This window comes from Amblyomma maculatum, chromosome 1, assembly GCF_055883805.1.
Source record: "Amblyomma maculatum isolate TAMU_Amacu chromosome 1, ASM5588380v1, whole genome shotgun sequence".
NCBI lineage: Eukaryota > Metazoa > Arthropoda > Arachnida > Ixodida > Ixodidae > Amblyomma > Amblyomma maculatum.
In genome coordinates this window covers 132,468,854-132,487,590 of record NC_139344.1, presented here as the reverse complement: position 1 = coordinate 132,487,590, position 18,737 = coordinate 132,468,854, and the positions used below count along the sequence as shown (strand labels likewise).

Genomic DNA, 18,737 nt, shown 5'->3' with positions numbered 1-18,737 from the left:
AGTAGGCGGTAGGATAGGTAGACATGATACTGGTAAGCTGTCTAAGGAGACGAAAGATTCGATAAAAAAAAAGCCAGAGTATGAAAGCTTACAATCCAACACACCAGATTGAATTGGGCGAGATATCCAAGCTAATCAATAAGCTCAAGGTGGCCGATATAAGGAAGTATAACATGCAGAAAATTGAGCATGCCGTAAAGAACGGGGGAAGCCTTAAAGCGGTAAAGAAACTGGCATAGGCAAAAACAAGATGTATGCGATAAGGGACAAGGCGGCAACGCCATCAGGAATATGGACAAGATAGTCAAAGTAGCCGAGGAGTTCTGTACAGATCTCTACAGTAGCCAAAGTATTCAGGACCGTAATGAGATTGGCGGTAGTCAAAAACAGTCAGACGTTCCACCAGTGGCGAAGGACGCGGTCAAGAAAGCATTAGTACCGCAGTTAATTAGAAAGCAGTAGTCGACAGTACCGGAACCATGCAAGAATGCAAACATTATCCTCATTCATAAGAAAGGGGACTCTAAGGACCTTAAAAATTACAGACCAATCAGCTTACTGTCTGTTACTTATAAGGTATTTACTAAGGTAATCGCTAATAGAATCAGGACAGCCTTAGACTGCAATCAAGCGAAGGATCAAGCAGGTTGTCGGAAACGGTACTCTACTATCGATCATATCCATACCGTCAATCAGATAATAGAAAAATGCTTGGAATATAACCAGTCCTTATACATAGCATCATTGATTACGAAAAAGCATTTGACTCAATTGAAACCTCGGCGGTGTAGCAGGCATTGCGATATCAGGGGGTAGACGAGCCGTACGTGAAAGTGCTCGAAGATAGATAGATATATATATATATATATATAGTGTGGCTGCACACCAACCATAGTTCTGCAAAAAGAAAATAACAAAACTCCCATAAAGAAAGGTGTTAGGCAAGGAGACACGATCTCCCCAGTACTATTCACAGCTTTCTTAGAGGAAGTATTCAGAGACTTGGAATGGGAGCAGTTAGGAATAAGTGTAGATGGAGAATACCTCAGTAATCCGAGATTTGCTGAAGACATTGCCTTGCTAAGCAACTCGGGGGAAGAACTGCAAATAATGATTGATTACCTAGAGACGAAAAGTAGAAAGCTAGGCTTGAAAATCAATATGCAGAAGACTAAGGTAATGTTCAACAGCCTCGGGAAGGAACAGCAGTTTACATTATGTAGCGAAGTACTGGAAGTGGTAGGCGAATATGTCTACTTAGGGCAGGTAGTAACGGCAGATCCGGACCACGAAAAGGAAATAACAAGAAGAATAAGATTGGGATGGAGCGCATTTGGCAAGCACTCACAGATTATGACTAGCAGCTTACTGGTATCGCTAGAAAGGAAAGTATATAGCAGTTGCATCTTACCTGTAATCACCTATGGGGCTGAAACGTGGAGGCTAACCAAGAGAGTTCGACATAAGTTGAGGACAACCCTAAGGGCTATGGAACGAAAAATGGTAGGGATAACATTAAGAGATAGGAAGCGTGCAGAGCTGGTCAGAGAAATAACTCAAGTTACCGACATTATAGTGGAAATTAAGAAGAAATGGACATGGGCAGGACATCTAGTGCGAATAGAAGATAACCGATGGCTGCTTAGGGAACAAACTGGATTCCAAGGGAAGGAAAGCGTAGCAGGGGGCGGCAGAAAGTTAGGTGGGTGGATGAGGTTAAGAATTTCGCAGGGGTTAACTGGATGCAGCTAGCACAGAACCGGGCTAAGTGGAGAAATATGAGAGAGGCCTTCGCCCTGCAGTGGGTATAGTCAGGCTTATGATGATGATGTACGCAGATATATGATTTATTAGTGCAAATATAAAAACTTTCAGGAATAAACGTTTTTGATTATCTTAATTAGGCGGTGAGTTCCAATGGGCAGTTTGATGCCATGGTCCAGACAATGTCACATCCGTTTTTGAGACGAATAAAAACATTTTCTACGGCTCCGCAGCGTGATAAAATCCGACGCTTTTTTTTGTTTTTTTGTTTCTCACGTAACCAAAAATGACCGCACGAGGAGCGCCAAACGTATCGTGCAAGCGCAACGTTCGCTGTTGACGTGTTCTAATGAGTGCAGAACCCAATTCGAAACGCCTGTGCTGATCTCCCATGTAGGGAACCTGGGCGTTTGAGCTCAGACCGCATCCGGCATTACTGTTTGCTTCTTCGCCCGAAGAAGCAAACAATAATGCCACGACGACATCGGTTCTTAGAGCCCAGATAGGCTGATCCGCTGTTTTATTTTGTATTCTCCTCTTCTGTTATGGCTTCCCGGCGAACTCGATTCCAGCCTTCATCATGCATTCATTTACTCAATTAGGTTGAGCTTCCAGTCTCCTATAATCCCTGCGTATGTGGTTAATGGTGTTCGGAATACAAACGTTTGTCCGCGTGGCAAGGGGGGCTTGCGCGGCAGTGGCTGCATGCTATGAGGCTGTTGTTCTTGCGGTTGTTGTAACCATGTGTTTGCCTCTTTTTCTAAATAAAGCAGACGCTTGGATTTGAGATGCCCTTGTTTTATTTGCGCGTGTGACAAGCCCATTGTAGTGCCAGTGTTTCGAATTATATTCAATGGGCGGAAGTGCCGCCGGAGATTAAACCGTCACGTCGCACCATGTAAATTGTGGGAATGGCCACGCCAGCACCACTCCGAAGCTTCACTGGCTAGAAGGTAGATATTGTAAGCCCCATTTCAGGGCGGAAAAGAACGCGGAACCGACTTTAAGACTATATGCTGCCCCGCATCGTGCTCGCTGTGTGCCGAATCGTACCAAGTTAATATCAATATTTAATTGATTCAAGAATATACTGGATCAGTACATGCTTACAAAACGAAATTCGTCACGTAGTGGAACCGATCATTTTGGCATCGGTGTTCTAGCTTACGTTTTGTCACGCTGGAAGCTCAGTGTGAGGTAAATTTCCAATGGGTGGGGATACAGCGCGGCTTAAGTTTCGGGGCCACTTTAAAGACAAAGCTGTCACCGTATAATGTGCGGCTTAACCAAGAACTGTCATCAAATTACTAAGAAAGTGCTCCGTTTTTAAAGTTTTGCCTAAATAAATGTGACTAATAACCGGAATAACTGCAATTAATCATTCTATTCTATCCATTCTAATCTAATCTGTCTATTCTAGTCCAATATTTCTGTTTTAGTATTCAATTTTGTATATACCATAACGTTTTGTCTATTCTATTCTAATCTATTGTATTCTTTTCATTCCATTCAATCTTCTTTGTATTCTAGTCCAATCTATCTATGCTGTCTATTTTGTCTATTGTATTCTGTATAATTTGTCTACACAACTCTTTCTCATCTATTCTTTTCATTCTAGTCTACTCTTCTGTCTATTGTTTCTCCTTTCTATTCAATTCTTGTTCTTTTCATTACGTACTATTCGTTCTATTCCATTCCATCTTTCTTTTCTATATGTTCTATTCTACCCTTTCAATTCTTCTGTCCATTCTTTTCTATCTATTCTATTCTAGTCCATTTTGTCTATTCCATTCTGATCTTTCCATTTTGTCTATAGTATTCTATTTTGTCTATACCAATATATTTTACCTGTTTTATTCTAATCCAGTATATTCTTTATATCCTAGCGCAGTCTGTCTAATGGTTTATTTTTCTATCGATCCTATTCTTTTTATTACATTTTGTCTGTTCTATTTTCTTCTATTCTATTCTGTCAAATCCATTCTATAAATTCAAATCTATTCTATTCCGTTCATTGTGTCTTTTCTCTTCTATTCTTTCTCTTCTGTCTAAGGTACTCTATTTTGTGAATACCAGTATAATTTGTTCATTCTATTGTATTCTAACGCATTCTATAATTTCTTTTCGTTTCTATGCTTTCTATTTTATAATATTCTGTCTATTCCAATCTATTGTACTCTATTAATATTGTAATCTATTTCATTCCATAATATTTGTAGTCGACTGTTCTGTTTATTCTATCCATTCCAGTCTTCCATTCTGTCTATTGTATTCTGTAATTTCCATTCCCTTCTATTTTGTCTATTGTATTGTGACCATTCTATTGTATTCTTTCTATTCCATTTTATTTTGTTTATACCATTCCACTTTGTCAACTACATCCCATCACTTCTGTGTATTAAATTCAGTTCATTCTTTCTATTGTATTCTATCCTGTCTACTTTGTCTATTCTATTCTGTCCATTCCATTGTATTCTTTGTTCCTTTCTATTTTATTCTACTCTGTCAACCCTTTTGCGATCATTCTATTTTTATTGTATTTTGCCCAATTTTTCTATTCTATTCGGTCGATATTATAATGCATGCTATTTCATTCTATTCTAATCTACTCTGTCAATTCTATACCGATCTTTCAATTCTATCTATTCTAACCTTCTATCGACTCCATTCTAGTCCACCATTTCTATTCTTTTTATAGTGTTCTATGTTGTCTATACCATTATATTTTGTATATTCTATTCTATCTTGTTCCATTTTATTCTATTCTAATCCAATCTCTTCTTTAGAATAGATAGAATGGAATGATTGGAATAGAATTGACAGGGTAGTATAAAATAGGTAGAATAAAATAGACAGAATGAAATTGACAGAATAGAATTGAATAGAATAGAAAGCATAAAATGGATTGGAAAGAATAGAACGGATGAGAATAGAATAGATAAAATATAACGGTACAGACAAAATAGAATACTGAAAGCAATAGAAAGAATGGACAGAATGGAATAGACAAAACAGAAAATCTTAGAACAGACAGAATACAATGATCAGAATAAAAGTGACCGAGTAGAATAGAATGTAATAAACGAAACACTGGAATATAAAGAATAGGATAGACAAAATACAACAGACAAAAAACACAGAATAGAATAGACAGAACGGACTAGAACAGAATTGAAAAATAGAATAGAATAGACAGAACAGCAGACTAGAATAAATAGAATAGAATAGAATAAATAGAGCTGAAGACTAGAATAAAAAGACTAAAACTAAATAGAATAGAACTTAATATAATTGAAAAAATAAAGTAGAATGCAATAGCCGGAATAGAATACAATAATTGGAAAAGACAAAAAAGAATAGAATAGAAAGCATAGAATGTAATAGAAGTTATAGGATTGTTTGAAATGGAATAGAATAGAATGGACAAAATACTGTAATTGACAAAATAGAATACTATAGACCAAAGAGAAATAATGGAATAGAATGGACTGCAGTAGCCACAATAGAATTGGCGGAATAGACACGACAGACTAGAATTTAATAGAATGAACTAGACAGAATTAAATAAAATTGGAATACAACACAAAAATTGCACAGAATGGACTAGAATAGAAAGAATAGACTGGATTAGAAAGATGAGAATGGTTTAGAATACAGACAAGATATGATGGTATAATAAGTGGAATTTTATAGAATAGAAAACAGAATGAAAAAGACAGAAAAGACAAAATGGACTACAATAGATAGAACAGAATAGATAGAAAGGAATTGACAGAGTGTAATAGAATTGTATAGAAAATAATAGACGGAATGGAATTGAAAGAGTAGAATAGAATAGAATGAACACAACAGTAGACTACAATAGGTGGAACTGAAGAAACAGAACAGTATACTAGAACAAAAAGATTACAATGGAATAGAACAGAAAGAATAGAATAGAAAATATAGCATTGAAAGAATAAAGTATAATGGAATTGCCAGAATAAAATAAAATTATTATAATAGAATAGAAAGCATATTATTAAATAGAAAGAATACGATAAAATTGACAGAATAGAGTGAAGAAATAACAGATTACATTCGAAAAAATAGACAGAATGGGAACGCTAGAATGAACTAGAATAGAATGAATATACTAGATTATAATGGAACAGGAAGATTAGAATGAATTAGAATAGACAAAATATATAGGTATAGTTGAAAAAGAATAGGTATTAAAGACAAACAAAGAAGTGACTAAAATGGACTAGACAGAATAGAAAAGATTAGACAAAACTAAATAGAGGAGAAAGAATACAATAGAGAAAATAGACAGAACGGACTAGAATGGAATGGATATTACAGAATAGAATACAGAGAACAGTAGACTGGAATAGAGCAGACAGAACAGTAGATTAGAATAAAAAGAATAGAATGGTAGAAGAAAAAGAATAGAATAGGCGAAAAAGAACTCAAAGAATAAAGTTGTATGGAATAGCCAGAATAGAATGCAATATATTAGAATAAACAGAATAGAATAGAACGCATAGATTGGAATAGAAAGATTAGAATGGTATAGACAGAATGAACAGAATAGACTAGAATGGATTGGATTTGACAAAATAGAATAGTGTCACGTAGTGGTGCCAAGGCCGGGCACATCAAAAGAAGACAGACACACTTTATTGGGTTGACTTGCGCCCGAATGAGAACTAAGCAACTCGGTGGCGGCGATAGCAACAAACTGCTTGTCGATCTTCGAACCAAGAATGCCCGTCGCACTCGTCAATGCTCAATTTAAAGGCTGCTCAGAACAATCTAGATAACGTTGAAAACTGCAATTAGCCCAACCGGGAACATTGAAGAAACATACGCAAATAATCGCAATCTTCGAGACAGATCTCGACGCATCTTGTGCGACAACGAAACTGATAAATGTGCGTCTCACGACATCGATCATTAACAAAGAATACAGAACTGATACGCGAGCGAGAAACAGAGTGATAAGGCCGCATGCTGGCGGCTGCAAAAAAAGAACAAATACAGTTTGGTACATTTCGCGGCATTACTCCCCTCTAAAAAAAGGCATCGTCTCGATGCCCCAAAATAAACAAGGCAACTTATATATGAACATTACAAAGTTTAAACATCGCGGATTTTTTAACGCGCGTAGCAACACTTCAGACGAACAACATGTACGATTTCTGGGCGCGTGCGTTGCCATTGGTGATGCTGTCGTACCGTCGAGAATTACTTGTGTATGGCACAAAGTATGGACGCAGTTGATTTTCAGTCCACGGCGGCGAATTGGAGTCCAAAACCACACATATTCTCCTGGATTCTACTCAGCGTGGCGTTGTCATAAGTTGTATCACCGGGTGTCGGTGGGATGTTGGTCTTTAATACGCAGCCATGCGAGTCATCGGGCTTCCTCTGCTCGCTGCAGGTAGGCGGCGACGTCAAGTTATCCTGGTTGATTAAGTGCCGCTGTATTGCGTCGATCGTCGTCGTGGGCTCCCTGCCGTACGTGGACGTGGAGTTGCGTGGAATCCTGGAACGGCCAGAATTTTAAAAAATGAAAATTCCGGGAAGGACGGATGGAGAGGCATAGCACTATAGTGAGGACACAGATGCCGCCTTTTTTGGGGATAACCGTAGAACGGGAACAGAAAGTTTCCTTCCTGAGGACGAAAGGGGAAGAGGGAGTGGAAGCAGCAGGGAGGAAGCGCTGCCGGCAGGTGCTCGCACACTCACGTTCTCGATTCCACTGTGGGGCCCAGGCCCGCCGAAGGCGGCGCGTTTCTTCCTGCTCCGTTCGTGCCGCAAGGCCCTGCTCGTGCTGACAGGCTTTGGCCGCGGGCACGCTCAATGGCCCCACGGGTTTCGATGGGGGAAGGGACTCGTATTGCCATGCGACAAGAACCAGGCTAGAATGACTTCATCGGGTGCGGGCGGGAGAGCGCGCAGACATGCACTCTCGAGAAAAATGTAATCACTCGTACGAAAGCAAAGCGGAATAATAAAAGAGTTGCACAACGAGCAGCAGCTGAGAAGAGTAAAGCCCAAAGGGACTTTAGAGAAGAGCAAAACGTAGGCGAGAGGGGGAAAGGAGACGAAGAAAGCATGCCGCAGGCCCGCACCCGTATATAGAGAAGAAAATAAGGAAAGAATTCCGGCGGGAGGGAGCGGGCGCAGAGAAAAACTCTTTGATGGAGTGGGTTTCTGCTGCATACGATTGGTACGTTTGTGCGTGGCAGGCGACTGGGGCTGCTAGGCTTCCAGTTTCTGTAGGTTATGGAGGGGTGTGTGAAATGTACACCAGCAGCCGTTTCAGCTCAGCCCGTAATTGATAATGCAATAGAGACCATAAATGCTAACCAGAGGCTCATTCACCACTCCGCTTAAATAGAAGCGATATGGGACGTATTGCACAGTCGGCATTTCACCCTCGCTACACGCAAACGTTTCAGATATTAAACCTTTTAAGCGTCAGATATCAATGCGTTACATTTGGCGCTTTTCATGTATGGCCCAGTAGACGACGAAAGTCAAGAGTATAAAAAATTCCTTTATCTGACTAGTTGTTCGCAGTTACGTAAACTTTTATTTGCCACATATTTTTGCCATGGCTTCGGCTGGTTGGTGAAATGTCTTGCGAATGCGGTTTGACGTCACGCGCTTGTTTCGCACGCGCAGAATTCTTGTTCCTCAATGTTATGTCTCGTCTGCAACAGGGCAAGCATCCTCGCCGATGCTCGCCAAACACCACTTCTTCCTGCTCATTTTGACCTCTTTCTTGGCGCCACTTATACATACTTCATTAAGGAAAAGGTTGTAAACTATTTTAATGAATATTTAACGGTAGAGAAACATTAAAAGAAGGATCAGAGTTTTTACAATTCCAGTAAGCTCGCGTTAGACCAGGTGATACATTCTCACAGCTATTACCATATTTAGCGCATGCTTTCACAGCTATTTTTTAACTATTGTATTCGTTACTTTCTCTCATTGTCGGTATTTGAGCGTAGTATTTGATATCGTACCAGTCTGCAGCTATCAGACGCAGAGATGCAGAATAATAGATCGAAAAAGAAAAAAAAAGTCGGCCGCTTTACCTTTTTTTCTCCGGTCATCCATTCACAGGCACAGTAAAGTATATCTGCGAATAGTAGGGAAAAAACGCTTTTCAATGTGCTCCACATCTCGATTTTTTTATAGGTTTTGCAAATAAAAACGGAATGGCGCGCATTTAAACGGCAAATTGTTTTGTTTTCCCTTTTCACGGGCCACCAATTACGTATACACATGCTGACATCTCCTGCGTTCAATATGGTCGACGCCACCATGCATGCCTTGCAGAAAAAGGAGAAGAAAAAGTCGCTCCAAGAGGCAGACGTCCTCAGAAATTCTAACTAAACCTGTTATAGTGGCGGCGCGGCGCCCTTTTTAGAGAAAACCATGCTTAAGCGGTGGCGAGGAAGCTTGAGAGAGAGTTTAGTCCGGGATACAACATCAAGGGCACCACTGCAAGCACTAAGAATTTCTATGATATGCATCTGGCGTCGCGCAATCAGCGAGAGGTGTGCCAGAGATACCTCGAATAGTTAGCATGAGGCGTAGTTAGCCATTTTATCTCTTTTGGTAATCTTGTAGCCCCTTGGCCTTCGGCGCCTTTGTACGTTGGGGCGACGCTTTCATAACGAATCTCAATCGCTGGCAGAGATTATGCCTTGGCTTCGCCGTTACATGTGCTTTGTTCTCTCTTAGGGAGACCTCCGTTAGGAGATGTACGGTCAGCGCACAGGAGCTGACAATTATGCAACTGAGTAATCGGACCACTTTTTCCCCTCCTTTAGTCTTATCGTAAGGAAAAGTCAACTGTTAGCTCTTGCAGCACACACTATATAATTAGACTCAGTTTTCCAGCGTAAACCAAATGACGAAAGTGTGAATAATGCTCGGACCACTGAGCCAACGAGTGAGTGGAATTTTTGTGATGCTCCACAACTTTGCAGATAATGTATTCCCATGGTTTAGTAAAATGTATCTCACTAATGATTGTTGGAGTCTGTCGAACATAATTGTACAAAAAGCATCCCCCCTCCCCCCTCACCCGATCCACTTCCTGTATTCCTATGCATATGAGAGCTTTTTTTTTTTAATACCACGTCGCCCTTTCCATGGAGGTTATAAACAATTACCTCATTTGCTCCTTCAAAGGCATACTCACAGCCGTAGCAGTGCGTTTTTGGACCCCATCGGGTCTTCGTGCCCTTAGAATGGAACCGGCGGTGCTCAGCGAGCGCTCAGTGAGAGGCTTTACAGGCCTATGCATCTACATGCAGTTATGATGACCAGGCAGTTGAAAGCTTCTACGAAGATGTAGAATCGGCAATGCGAAACGTGAAGACGCAGTATACCGTACTAATGGGCGACTTCAATGACAAAGTAGGGAGAAAGCAGGCAGGAGACCAGGCAGTAGGTGACTATGGCTTTGGTTCGAGGAATAGCAGGGGGGAGTTACTAGTTTGCAGAGCGCAATAACATAAGAATCATGAATACCTTCTTCAGCAAATGGAAGAACCGGAAATAGACATGGAAAAGTATCAACGGGGAGACTAAAAATGAAATTGACTTCATAATGTGTTCAGCACCCGCCATTATGCAAGATGTAGAGGTAATCGGGAAAGTGCGATGCAGTGACCACAAGATGAAGAGTCTCGAATTAGCCTAAATATGAAGAAGTAACGCAACAGATTAGTAAAAATAAACCAATCAATAAATTAGCGGTGAGAGGGAGGGCAGAAGAGTTCAGGATTTCGCTACAGAATAGATCTTCAGCTCTAAATGAGGATGGCGACATTACCCAACAAGAAATGAACAATAATTTCAGAGATATCATTACTGAATCTGCGGTAGAAATAGGCGGTAGGATAGGTAGAGAGGATACTGGTAAGCTGTCTAAGGAGACGAAAAATTTGATTTAGAAAAGCCAGAGTACGAAAGCTTCCAATCCAACAGACCAGACTGAATTGGCGGCGAGATATAAAAGCTAGTCAATAAGCGTAAGGTGGCCGATATAAGGAAGTATAAGATGGAGAAAATTGAGCATGCCGTATAGAACGGGGGAAGCCTTAAAGCGGTAAAGAAGAAATTGGGCATGGGCAAAAACCAGATGTATGCGATAAGGGACAAGGCGGGCAACGTCATCAGGAATATGGACCAGATAGTCAAAGCAGCCGATGAGTTCTATACAGATCTCTAAAGTAGCCAAAGTATTCAGGACCGTAATGATATTGGCGGTAGGCAAAAACTGTCAGACGTTCCACCAGTGACGAAGGACGAGGTCAAGAAAGCATTAGAAGCTATCAAAAAGGGGGAAATCAGCTGGAGAGGATCAGATAACTACCGATTTGCTGAAGGAAGGGGGGATATTGTGTTAGAAAAACTGGCCACCCTGTATACACAGTGCCTGGTGTCATCGACAGTACCGGAACCATGTAAGAATGCAAACATACTCATTCATAAGAAAGGGGACTCTAAGGACCTTAAAAATTGCAGACCAATCAGCTTACTGTCTGTTACGTATAAGGTATTTACTAATGTAATCGCTAAAAGAATCAGGACAACCTTAGACTGTAATCAAGCAAAGGATCAAGCAGGTTTTCGGAAACGGTACTCTACTATCGATCGTATCCATACCATCAATCAGATGATAGAAAAATGCTCGGAATATAGCCTGCCCTATACATAGCATTCATTGATTAAGAAAAAGCATTTCACTCAGTTTAAACCTCGGCGGCGATGCAGGCATTGCGAAATCAGGGGGTAGACGAGCCGTACGTGAAAGTGCTGCAAGATATATATAGTGGCTGCACAGCAACCATAGTTCTGCATAAAGAAAATAACCAAATTCAAATAAAGAAAGGTGTTAGGCAAGGAGCCAATACCTCCCCAGTACTATTCACAGCTTGCTTAGGGGAAGTATTCAGAGACTTGGAATGGGAGCAGTTAGGGATAAGTTTAGATGGAGAATACCTCAGTAATCTGAGATTTGCTGATGACATTGCCTTGCTAAGCAAGTCGGGGGAAGAACTGCAAATAATGATTGATTACCTAGAGACGAAAAGTAGAAAGGTATTCTTGAAAATCAATATGCAGAAAACTAAGGTAATGTTCAACAGCCTCGGGAAGAACAGCAGTTTACATTAGGTAGCGAAGTACTGGAAGTAGTAGGCGAATATGTCTACTTAGGGCAGGTAGTAACCGCATATCCGGACCACGCAAAGGAAATAACAAGAAGAATAAAATTGGGATGGAGCGCATTTGGCAAGCACTCAGATTATGACTAGCAGCTTACCGGTATCGCTAAAGAGGAAAGTATATAGCAGTTGCATCTTACCTGTAATCACCTAAGGGGCTGAAACGTGGAGACTAACCAAGAGAGTTCGACCTAAGTTGAGGACAACCCTAAGGGCTATGGAACGAAAAATGGCAGGGATGACATTAAGAGATAGTGTGCAGAGCTGGTCAGAGAAATAACTCACGTTACCGACATTCTAGTGGAAAGTAAGACGAAATGGGCATGGGCAGGACCTGTAGTGCGATAGAAGATAACCGATGGCTGCTTAGTGCAACAAACTGGATTCCAAGGGAAGGAAAGCGTAGCAGGGGGCGGCAGAAAGTTAGGTGGGTGGATGAGGTTAAGAAGTTCGCAGGGCTTAAGTGGATGCAACTAGCACAGAACCGGGCTAATTGGAGAAATATGGAAGAGGCCTTCGCCCTGCAGTGGGTATAGTCAAGCTTATGATGATGATGATACGAAGATATATTATTTATGAGTGCAATTAACAAACTTTCAGGAATAAACGATTTTAATTATCTTAATTAGGCGATTAGTTCCAATGGGCAGTTTGATGCCATTATCCAGACAATGTCACATAAGTTTTTGAGACGAAAAAAAAAAAAAACATTTTGTAGGGCTCCGCAGCATGATGAAATCCGACGCTTTTTGTGTTTTTTCTTTCGCACGTAACCAAAAATGAACGCGCGAGGAGCGCCAAAAGTATGGCGCAAGCGCAACGTTCGCAGTTGACTTGTTCTAATGAATGCAGAACCCAATTCGAAACGCCTGTGCTGATTTCCCATCTAGGGAACCTGGGCGTTTGAGCTCAGACCGCATCCGGCATTACTGTTTGCTTCTTCGCCCGAAGAAGCAAACAATAATGCCACGACGACATCGGTTCTTAGAGCCCAGATAGGCTGAGCCGCAGTTTTGTTTTGTATTCTCCTCTTCTGTATGGCTTCCCGGCGAACTCGATTCCAGCCTTCATCATGCATTCATTTACTCAATTAGGTTGAGCTTCCAGTCTCCTATAATCCCTGCGAATGTGGTTAATGGTGTTCGGAAAACAAAGATTTGTCCGCGTGGCAAGGGGGGCTTGCGCGGCAGTGGCTGCATGCTATGAGGCTGTTGTTCTTGCGGTTGTTGTAACCATGTGTTAGCCTCTTTCTCTAAAAAATTCAGACGTTTGGATTTGAGGTGCCCTTGTTTTAGGTGCGCGTGTGACAAGCCCATTGTAGTGCCAGTGTCTCGAATTATATTCAATGGGCGGAAGTGCCGCCGGAGATTAAACCGTCACGTCGTACCATGTAAATTGTGGGAATGGCCACGCCAGCACCACTCCGAAGCTTCACTGGCTAGAAGGTAGATATTGTAAGCCCCTATTTCAGGGCGGAAATGAACGCGGAACCGACTTTAAGACTATATGCTGCCCAGCATCGTGCTCGCTGTGTGCCGAATCGTACAAAGTTCATATTATTTAATTGATTTAAGAATATACTGGATCAGTACATGCTTACAAAAAGAAATTCGTCACGTAGTGGAACCGACCATTTTGGCATCGGTGTTCTAGCTTACGTTTTGTCACGCTGGAAGCTCAGTGTGAGGTAAATTTCCAATGGGTGGGGATACAGCGCGGCTTAAGTTTCGGGGCCACATTAAAGACAGCTGTCACCGTATAATGTGCGGCTTAACCAATATTTGTCATCAAATGACTAAGAAAGTGCTCGGTTTTTTAAAGTTTTGCCTGAATAAATGTGATAAATATCCGGAATTTCTGAGTATAACTCTTCGGACAGACGAGGTCCGCTATTGCAGGTACATGAATGTCATTTCGCACAATGGCCATTAATGGTGCGACAATAACCCCCATTGGCTACGTCAACACAAGAAGCATATAAGGTGGACGGCAAATGCTTGGTGTGGCATCAGTAACAGGCGTATTGTCAGTCCCTACTTCATTGAAGGAAGCCTTAGTTGTAAAAAGAACACACGTAGACTGCGGTCTAAAAGGCGTGTCCCTAAATTTCACTCTGAGTTACCAGTGGTAGTTGGAAAAAGAGAGCAAATAATGAATTGAGCATGACGAAGCCCCGTAGAGACTTTCGCCATTCCTGGCAAGCACATTTCCCTGTCAGTGGATGGGGGAGAGGGGGTGAGGGAGAGGTTCGTGTCGTCCAAGGTAGCCCGATTTTAACGCGATAGCGTTAAGGAGCTCGTGTCGCAGAAAAGCCAGTGTCGTCGGCGTCGGCGGCGTTGGCCGTGAGCGATAAATCCCGGCATGCACTTCATAAATAAAAAGCAACTTCCAAGATGGGCTGGGTCTCCTGAATGCGAGACGGAGACGCTACCACTCAGCCACGAGTTTTTTTTTATTATTTTTTTTTCTTTATTGATGTGAACTCAAAACACTCAGCCACGAGTTCGATGCTTGAAAGCGGTACAAAAGCGCTACCAGTGAATGCGGTGTTGCCTTAGAAACGTGCCGTAGAGCGATATACTGCGGTGTATATCGGTAATTATGAGCATGTTACAGAAGTCGCAGTTACACGAGTAGCGAAGTACGTTTCCGCTACATTCCTTCTGCGCTCTGCGCACATGCAGAGCCATCTTGCGCCAAACACTGAAGAACCCCTCCTCGCAATGTGCGGCGCTGCCCCGACACGTGGCGCGCCACTCGCCCCTGACGTTTCGCCGTGAACCCTCACGGGTTGTAGAATCAAGCGTCTTTCCTTTCTTTAGATCACTATCTTCGCTCACCCGCTTCTCCCCTTCGGGCCGCGCGGGTACCGGTGCGAAGATGCCCCAATACTCTTGCGTTTAACAAGTTTTCTCGCTCTCTCCCCTTCCAACATCCAGCGTGCGCCACTCGAACAGTGGTGTTTAGGCGACGCGGCTCGTCTTTCCTCTCACAGCGCGATTGCTAGGTGCAGCGTCTGATGCCGGACGCCTCTGACGTGATCGCTGCGCCGTAGCGCTTCTGCTGGGAAAGCGTCCCCTGCGATGTGTGCCGAGCTGCTTCCGAGGAATCATGCTTCTGCGTGGTGCTCCCAAGCGGGATAGAGGACGATCCCATCAAGGCGTCAGCCCCATGATCGAGTCCGCCTTCATGGCGCGTCGCTGCCCGGCTTTCTCCCAAAGCCGCAAAGTCCGACGTGGGGCGCCTCATCAGTGATTGCTGCGCCGTAGCGCATTGTCTTACACTCCTTGGCAGGTCGACGGGTGTTGTATTGCAGGGCCTTGCGCGCGCGCTCTTGAGACGCGTGTGATGGAAGCGGCGCCGTCTACCAGTGCCGGTCGCGCTACAGTGTCTTGCTCATCAGCGTCTTCCTCGCCGGCGAGCACTGATGGACAATCTCCGTCAACTGGTGTTCGACCACGAGGAAGGCTGCACAAGACGGAGGCACAGAAGGCGGAGACCAAAGCTCGCCATGCTGAGGCCATGCGACGAAAGCGGCGTGGGAACGCCGAGCTGCGGGAACGAGAGGTTCAGGCGAAACGGCAACGGCGGACCGTGAGCCCGGAATTCAGGGCAAGGGACGCCGAGGCAATGCGTCTTAAACGTGCCGAAGATGCATACCGAACGGCAAGGGAAGCCGCCGCCAAACGGCAGCAACGACATTCAAACGCCGCGCTGAGAGCCAGGGAGGCTGTGCACTTAGAAGTGTGGAGTATGAAAACTATGTGTGACTCAAGAGCATACCGAGCGAATGAGTGGGCGGTGCGAACGAGGTGCAATATCGCTATCGCGTTCCACTCTTGAAGGCGAAGCTTAAGCGTCCTCCAAATTTTTTCACTGCTAGTTACCGTCTGGGGATATGCTAAGTACGAAGTTTTCACAATATCGGTAAACCAACCTCGAAGACCTGATGTCGCACGTCAATACATTAGCTGAGGAGATTCCCGGAGAGATGCTCATTTCTGCATTGAAGTTCTTTAAGGACAGCGTTCTTCTGTGTATCCTAGTGGACGGCAATAAGTTCAAACACATCATGTGCAACTCATTTCCCGCCATCCCAAGGATTATTGCATTCGTGGGGCATGCAAGTGGAGCTGCAACGAACTGAGTCATTAAAGCTAGCCAGTTCGGTTTATTCCTCGTTTTTATGCAGGCAACTAGAAAGTACAGGCCTAACATCGGCCGTCGAGGACCACCAGTGCGTAAAACAGGAGGCGTGTGTGATCCAGCACACAGAAACCGTGTCCAGCGCACTTGTGCAAAGCAGTCCGGGCGAAATGCCTATGTTTTCAGCAATCTTTTCAACTTACGAATATTTTTTTTTCCTTTTTTTTTTTCATCTCACAAGCCAATAATTATTGCGTAAAAGAAATAGACGCTCGACAAAATAATGCAATCCATGTCAATATACCGGCACAATTTAGCGTTTAACAGCCATCTAAACGCTGCCATACAAGTGTGGCGTTATTTCATTGACAATGCTAGCGATCAATTAAAAAAAACTTTAAAAGTTCTTTCCAAAGGTAACCCGACAGACAGAGTTCCAGGACAGAGCTTATCAGTGTTTCCACAGCGACGTTGGTATAGCTGACGGATATCATTTTCCTTACATCACACGACGAAGCAGACGATATCGCCGGCCGTGGCCAAAGCAAAGCGCCGAGGCTCCGTAGCTAGAAAGATTAGCACGTACGTTTCAAATTTCGCGCTGCAATCCTTACCTGGCGTCACCAGCTGACGTTGCGCTTCCGCCATTCTTACAGCGCTCCTTGCGTGCTCAGTTTAGGCTGCGTGCGGAAAAACGTTTCGGATTTCATCCAGCTGGATGGCTCTAGAAAACCGAGTTTTTCTTCGTTAGAATAACTCATTTGGCATGGTCTCGTTCACGTCTTAAAACTACCCATTGCACCTAACCGCCAAACTATGATAAATAAAGAGGTAATTAGTGAACTTTTGTTACTCACACTCGTAATTAGAGGCGTTTTGCCGCAAGTTCTGTCTGCTAGAACACAAGGTGTCTTCCAGCAAATATTGTTTCTGTTTTGAGACTACCACTTTTTAAAATCACTTAAGTCTTCGCCGAATATATAACACAGCCTCTAAGGATTACTATTTACCCATGGCATGCACAAATCCACACATATATACAAATACATACATATTACACATATATACATATTGGTAACACTCGTGCAGTCATACATGCGTCATGATTGCAGATTGCAACTGGTTTAAAACAGCAAGAAAATCAAACACGTGGTTTCACGACATTATCGACAATTCTACGGAGCCCACGCGTGCTCAAAAGTGCATCACCCTTCATCGAATTAGTAATCATACCAAGGCACGTGGCTAAACTGCGGACAATGAGGTGGTCACAATACGTGCGCGTTACAAAAAGAAAGAGACAGAGAGAGAGAACTGAGTAATAAGATACCAGCCATTTCGCGGCTTATCTTCTTAAGTTGCAGTAATCAGAAATAGCTTTCCTACGCTTTCGTTAATACCTGACGACACAGCCTTAACTTTCTGAATAAATATTTTCTTACTTCAAGGCCGCAATGTGATCTAAACCCAGATTCCAATATAGTGACCTTTAATTGATTGAATGATGACCCTGAATACTTACATGCTTGGACAATGGTAGGTTAGGTAGGTTTGTACTGTGCGCCTTGTGATTCTTAGAACGCAAACAAAATGTCGCAGTCTGTCCTATATAGTAGAGTTGGCAGGTGAACCATTCAAGCAAGTAAATTACATTGGCAGTGTCACAGGTGATTTTGCCTTTAATTTGGTAGTTGGAAGCCGTGCTATAAACTACTGAGATGTTCTCGAACTACTGAGGGTGGTTCTCAAGAAGTCAAAATATCACCTAAATTTTAAGCACTTCTGAATGCAACTCTGGGCGGTTCCCTAAAGATGCTTTTAGGCGGTAACTTTGCATCAGGATGTCGTGCTGTCTCCTCAGAACACCTGTTACGTAAAAGAGAGGCTGAGTAGGTGAATGACTCGCGGTCAAATGCTTCTGTGCGTTTCAAGGCACCGTCAATTAACTATGCGGGATATTTTTGTTTAATTAGGAGATGTCGAAGGTCTTTGCAATTCGTGTAGAGGCCTGATGGTTTGTAACATATCCTTTTAAAACGAATGGCCTTACTGTAAGAAATACTAGTATTGCAATGTTTTACATGGCTGCTGTTAACGTGAAGATGCATGCTGTTGACAGTCAGTAGGTTTCCTATAAAGTCAAGTAGTTTGTGTTCCAGCGTAAAACGACACTGTTACACCAAGAAAACTAATAGTTGAAGCAGAGTACGAGTGTGTCAAAGAGATTGATGGATGAAAATTATTGAAATCTGCAATTACTGCAAGGAGTTGTTGCTGGCCACGCTGCCAGATTATAAAAATATCATCAACAAACCGCCTGAAAATAACTGTTTTAACGGACGAATACCAAGGAACTCTGTTTCAAGGCACCACAAGAACAAATTGGCATTATTATTACCTATTGTGGTACCCAATGAAGTCTAACCTGAACGTAGTGGAAATCATTAAATACGAAATTTTTAAGCTTAAGTATGAGCCTCCAGAGAGCACCTAATCTCGAAGTATCAACAGGTCTAGGAGGGCAGTATTCATCATAAGCGGCATTTATGGACCGAATACCATCGCAATGCGGCATTTTGTATTCTG

At 42.7% G+C, this 18,737-nt stretch overlaps 1 protein-coding gene across 1 annotated transcript; it reads right to left on the bottom strand.

Moving 5' to 3' along the window:
• Positions 1-6,921: 6,921 nt before the first annotated feature.
• Positions 6,922-7,655, bottom strand: LOC146203951 (uncharacterized). Its single transcript, XM_084586002.1, has 2 exons — positions 7,498-7,655; positions 6,922-7,294 (listed from the first exon to the last, which is right to left on the bottom strand). Exons 1-2 carry the CDS (start codon positions 7,653-7,655, stop codon positions 7,033-7,035), a joined length of 420 nt encoding a protein of 139 aa, XP_084442128.1. The 3' UTR covers positions 6,922-7,032.
• Between the last annotated feature and the right edge of the window lie 11,082 nt (positions 7,656-18,737).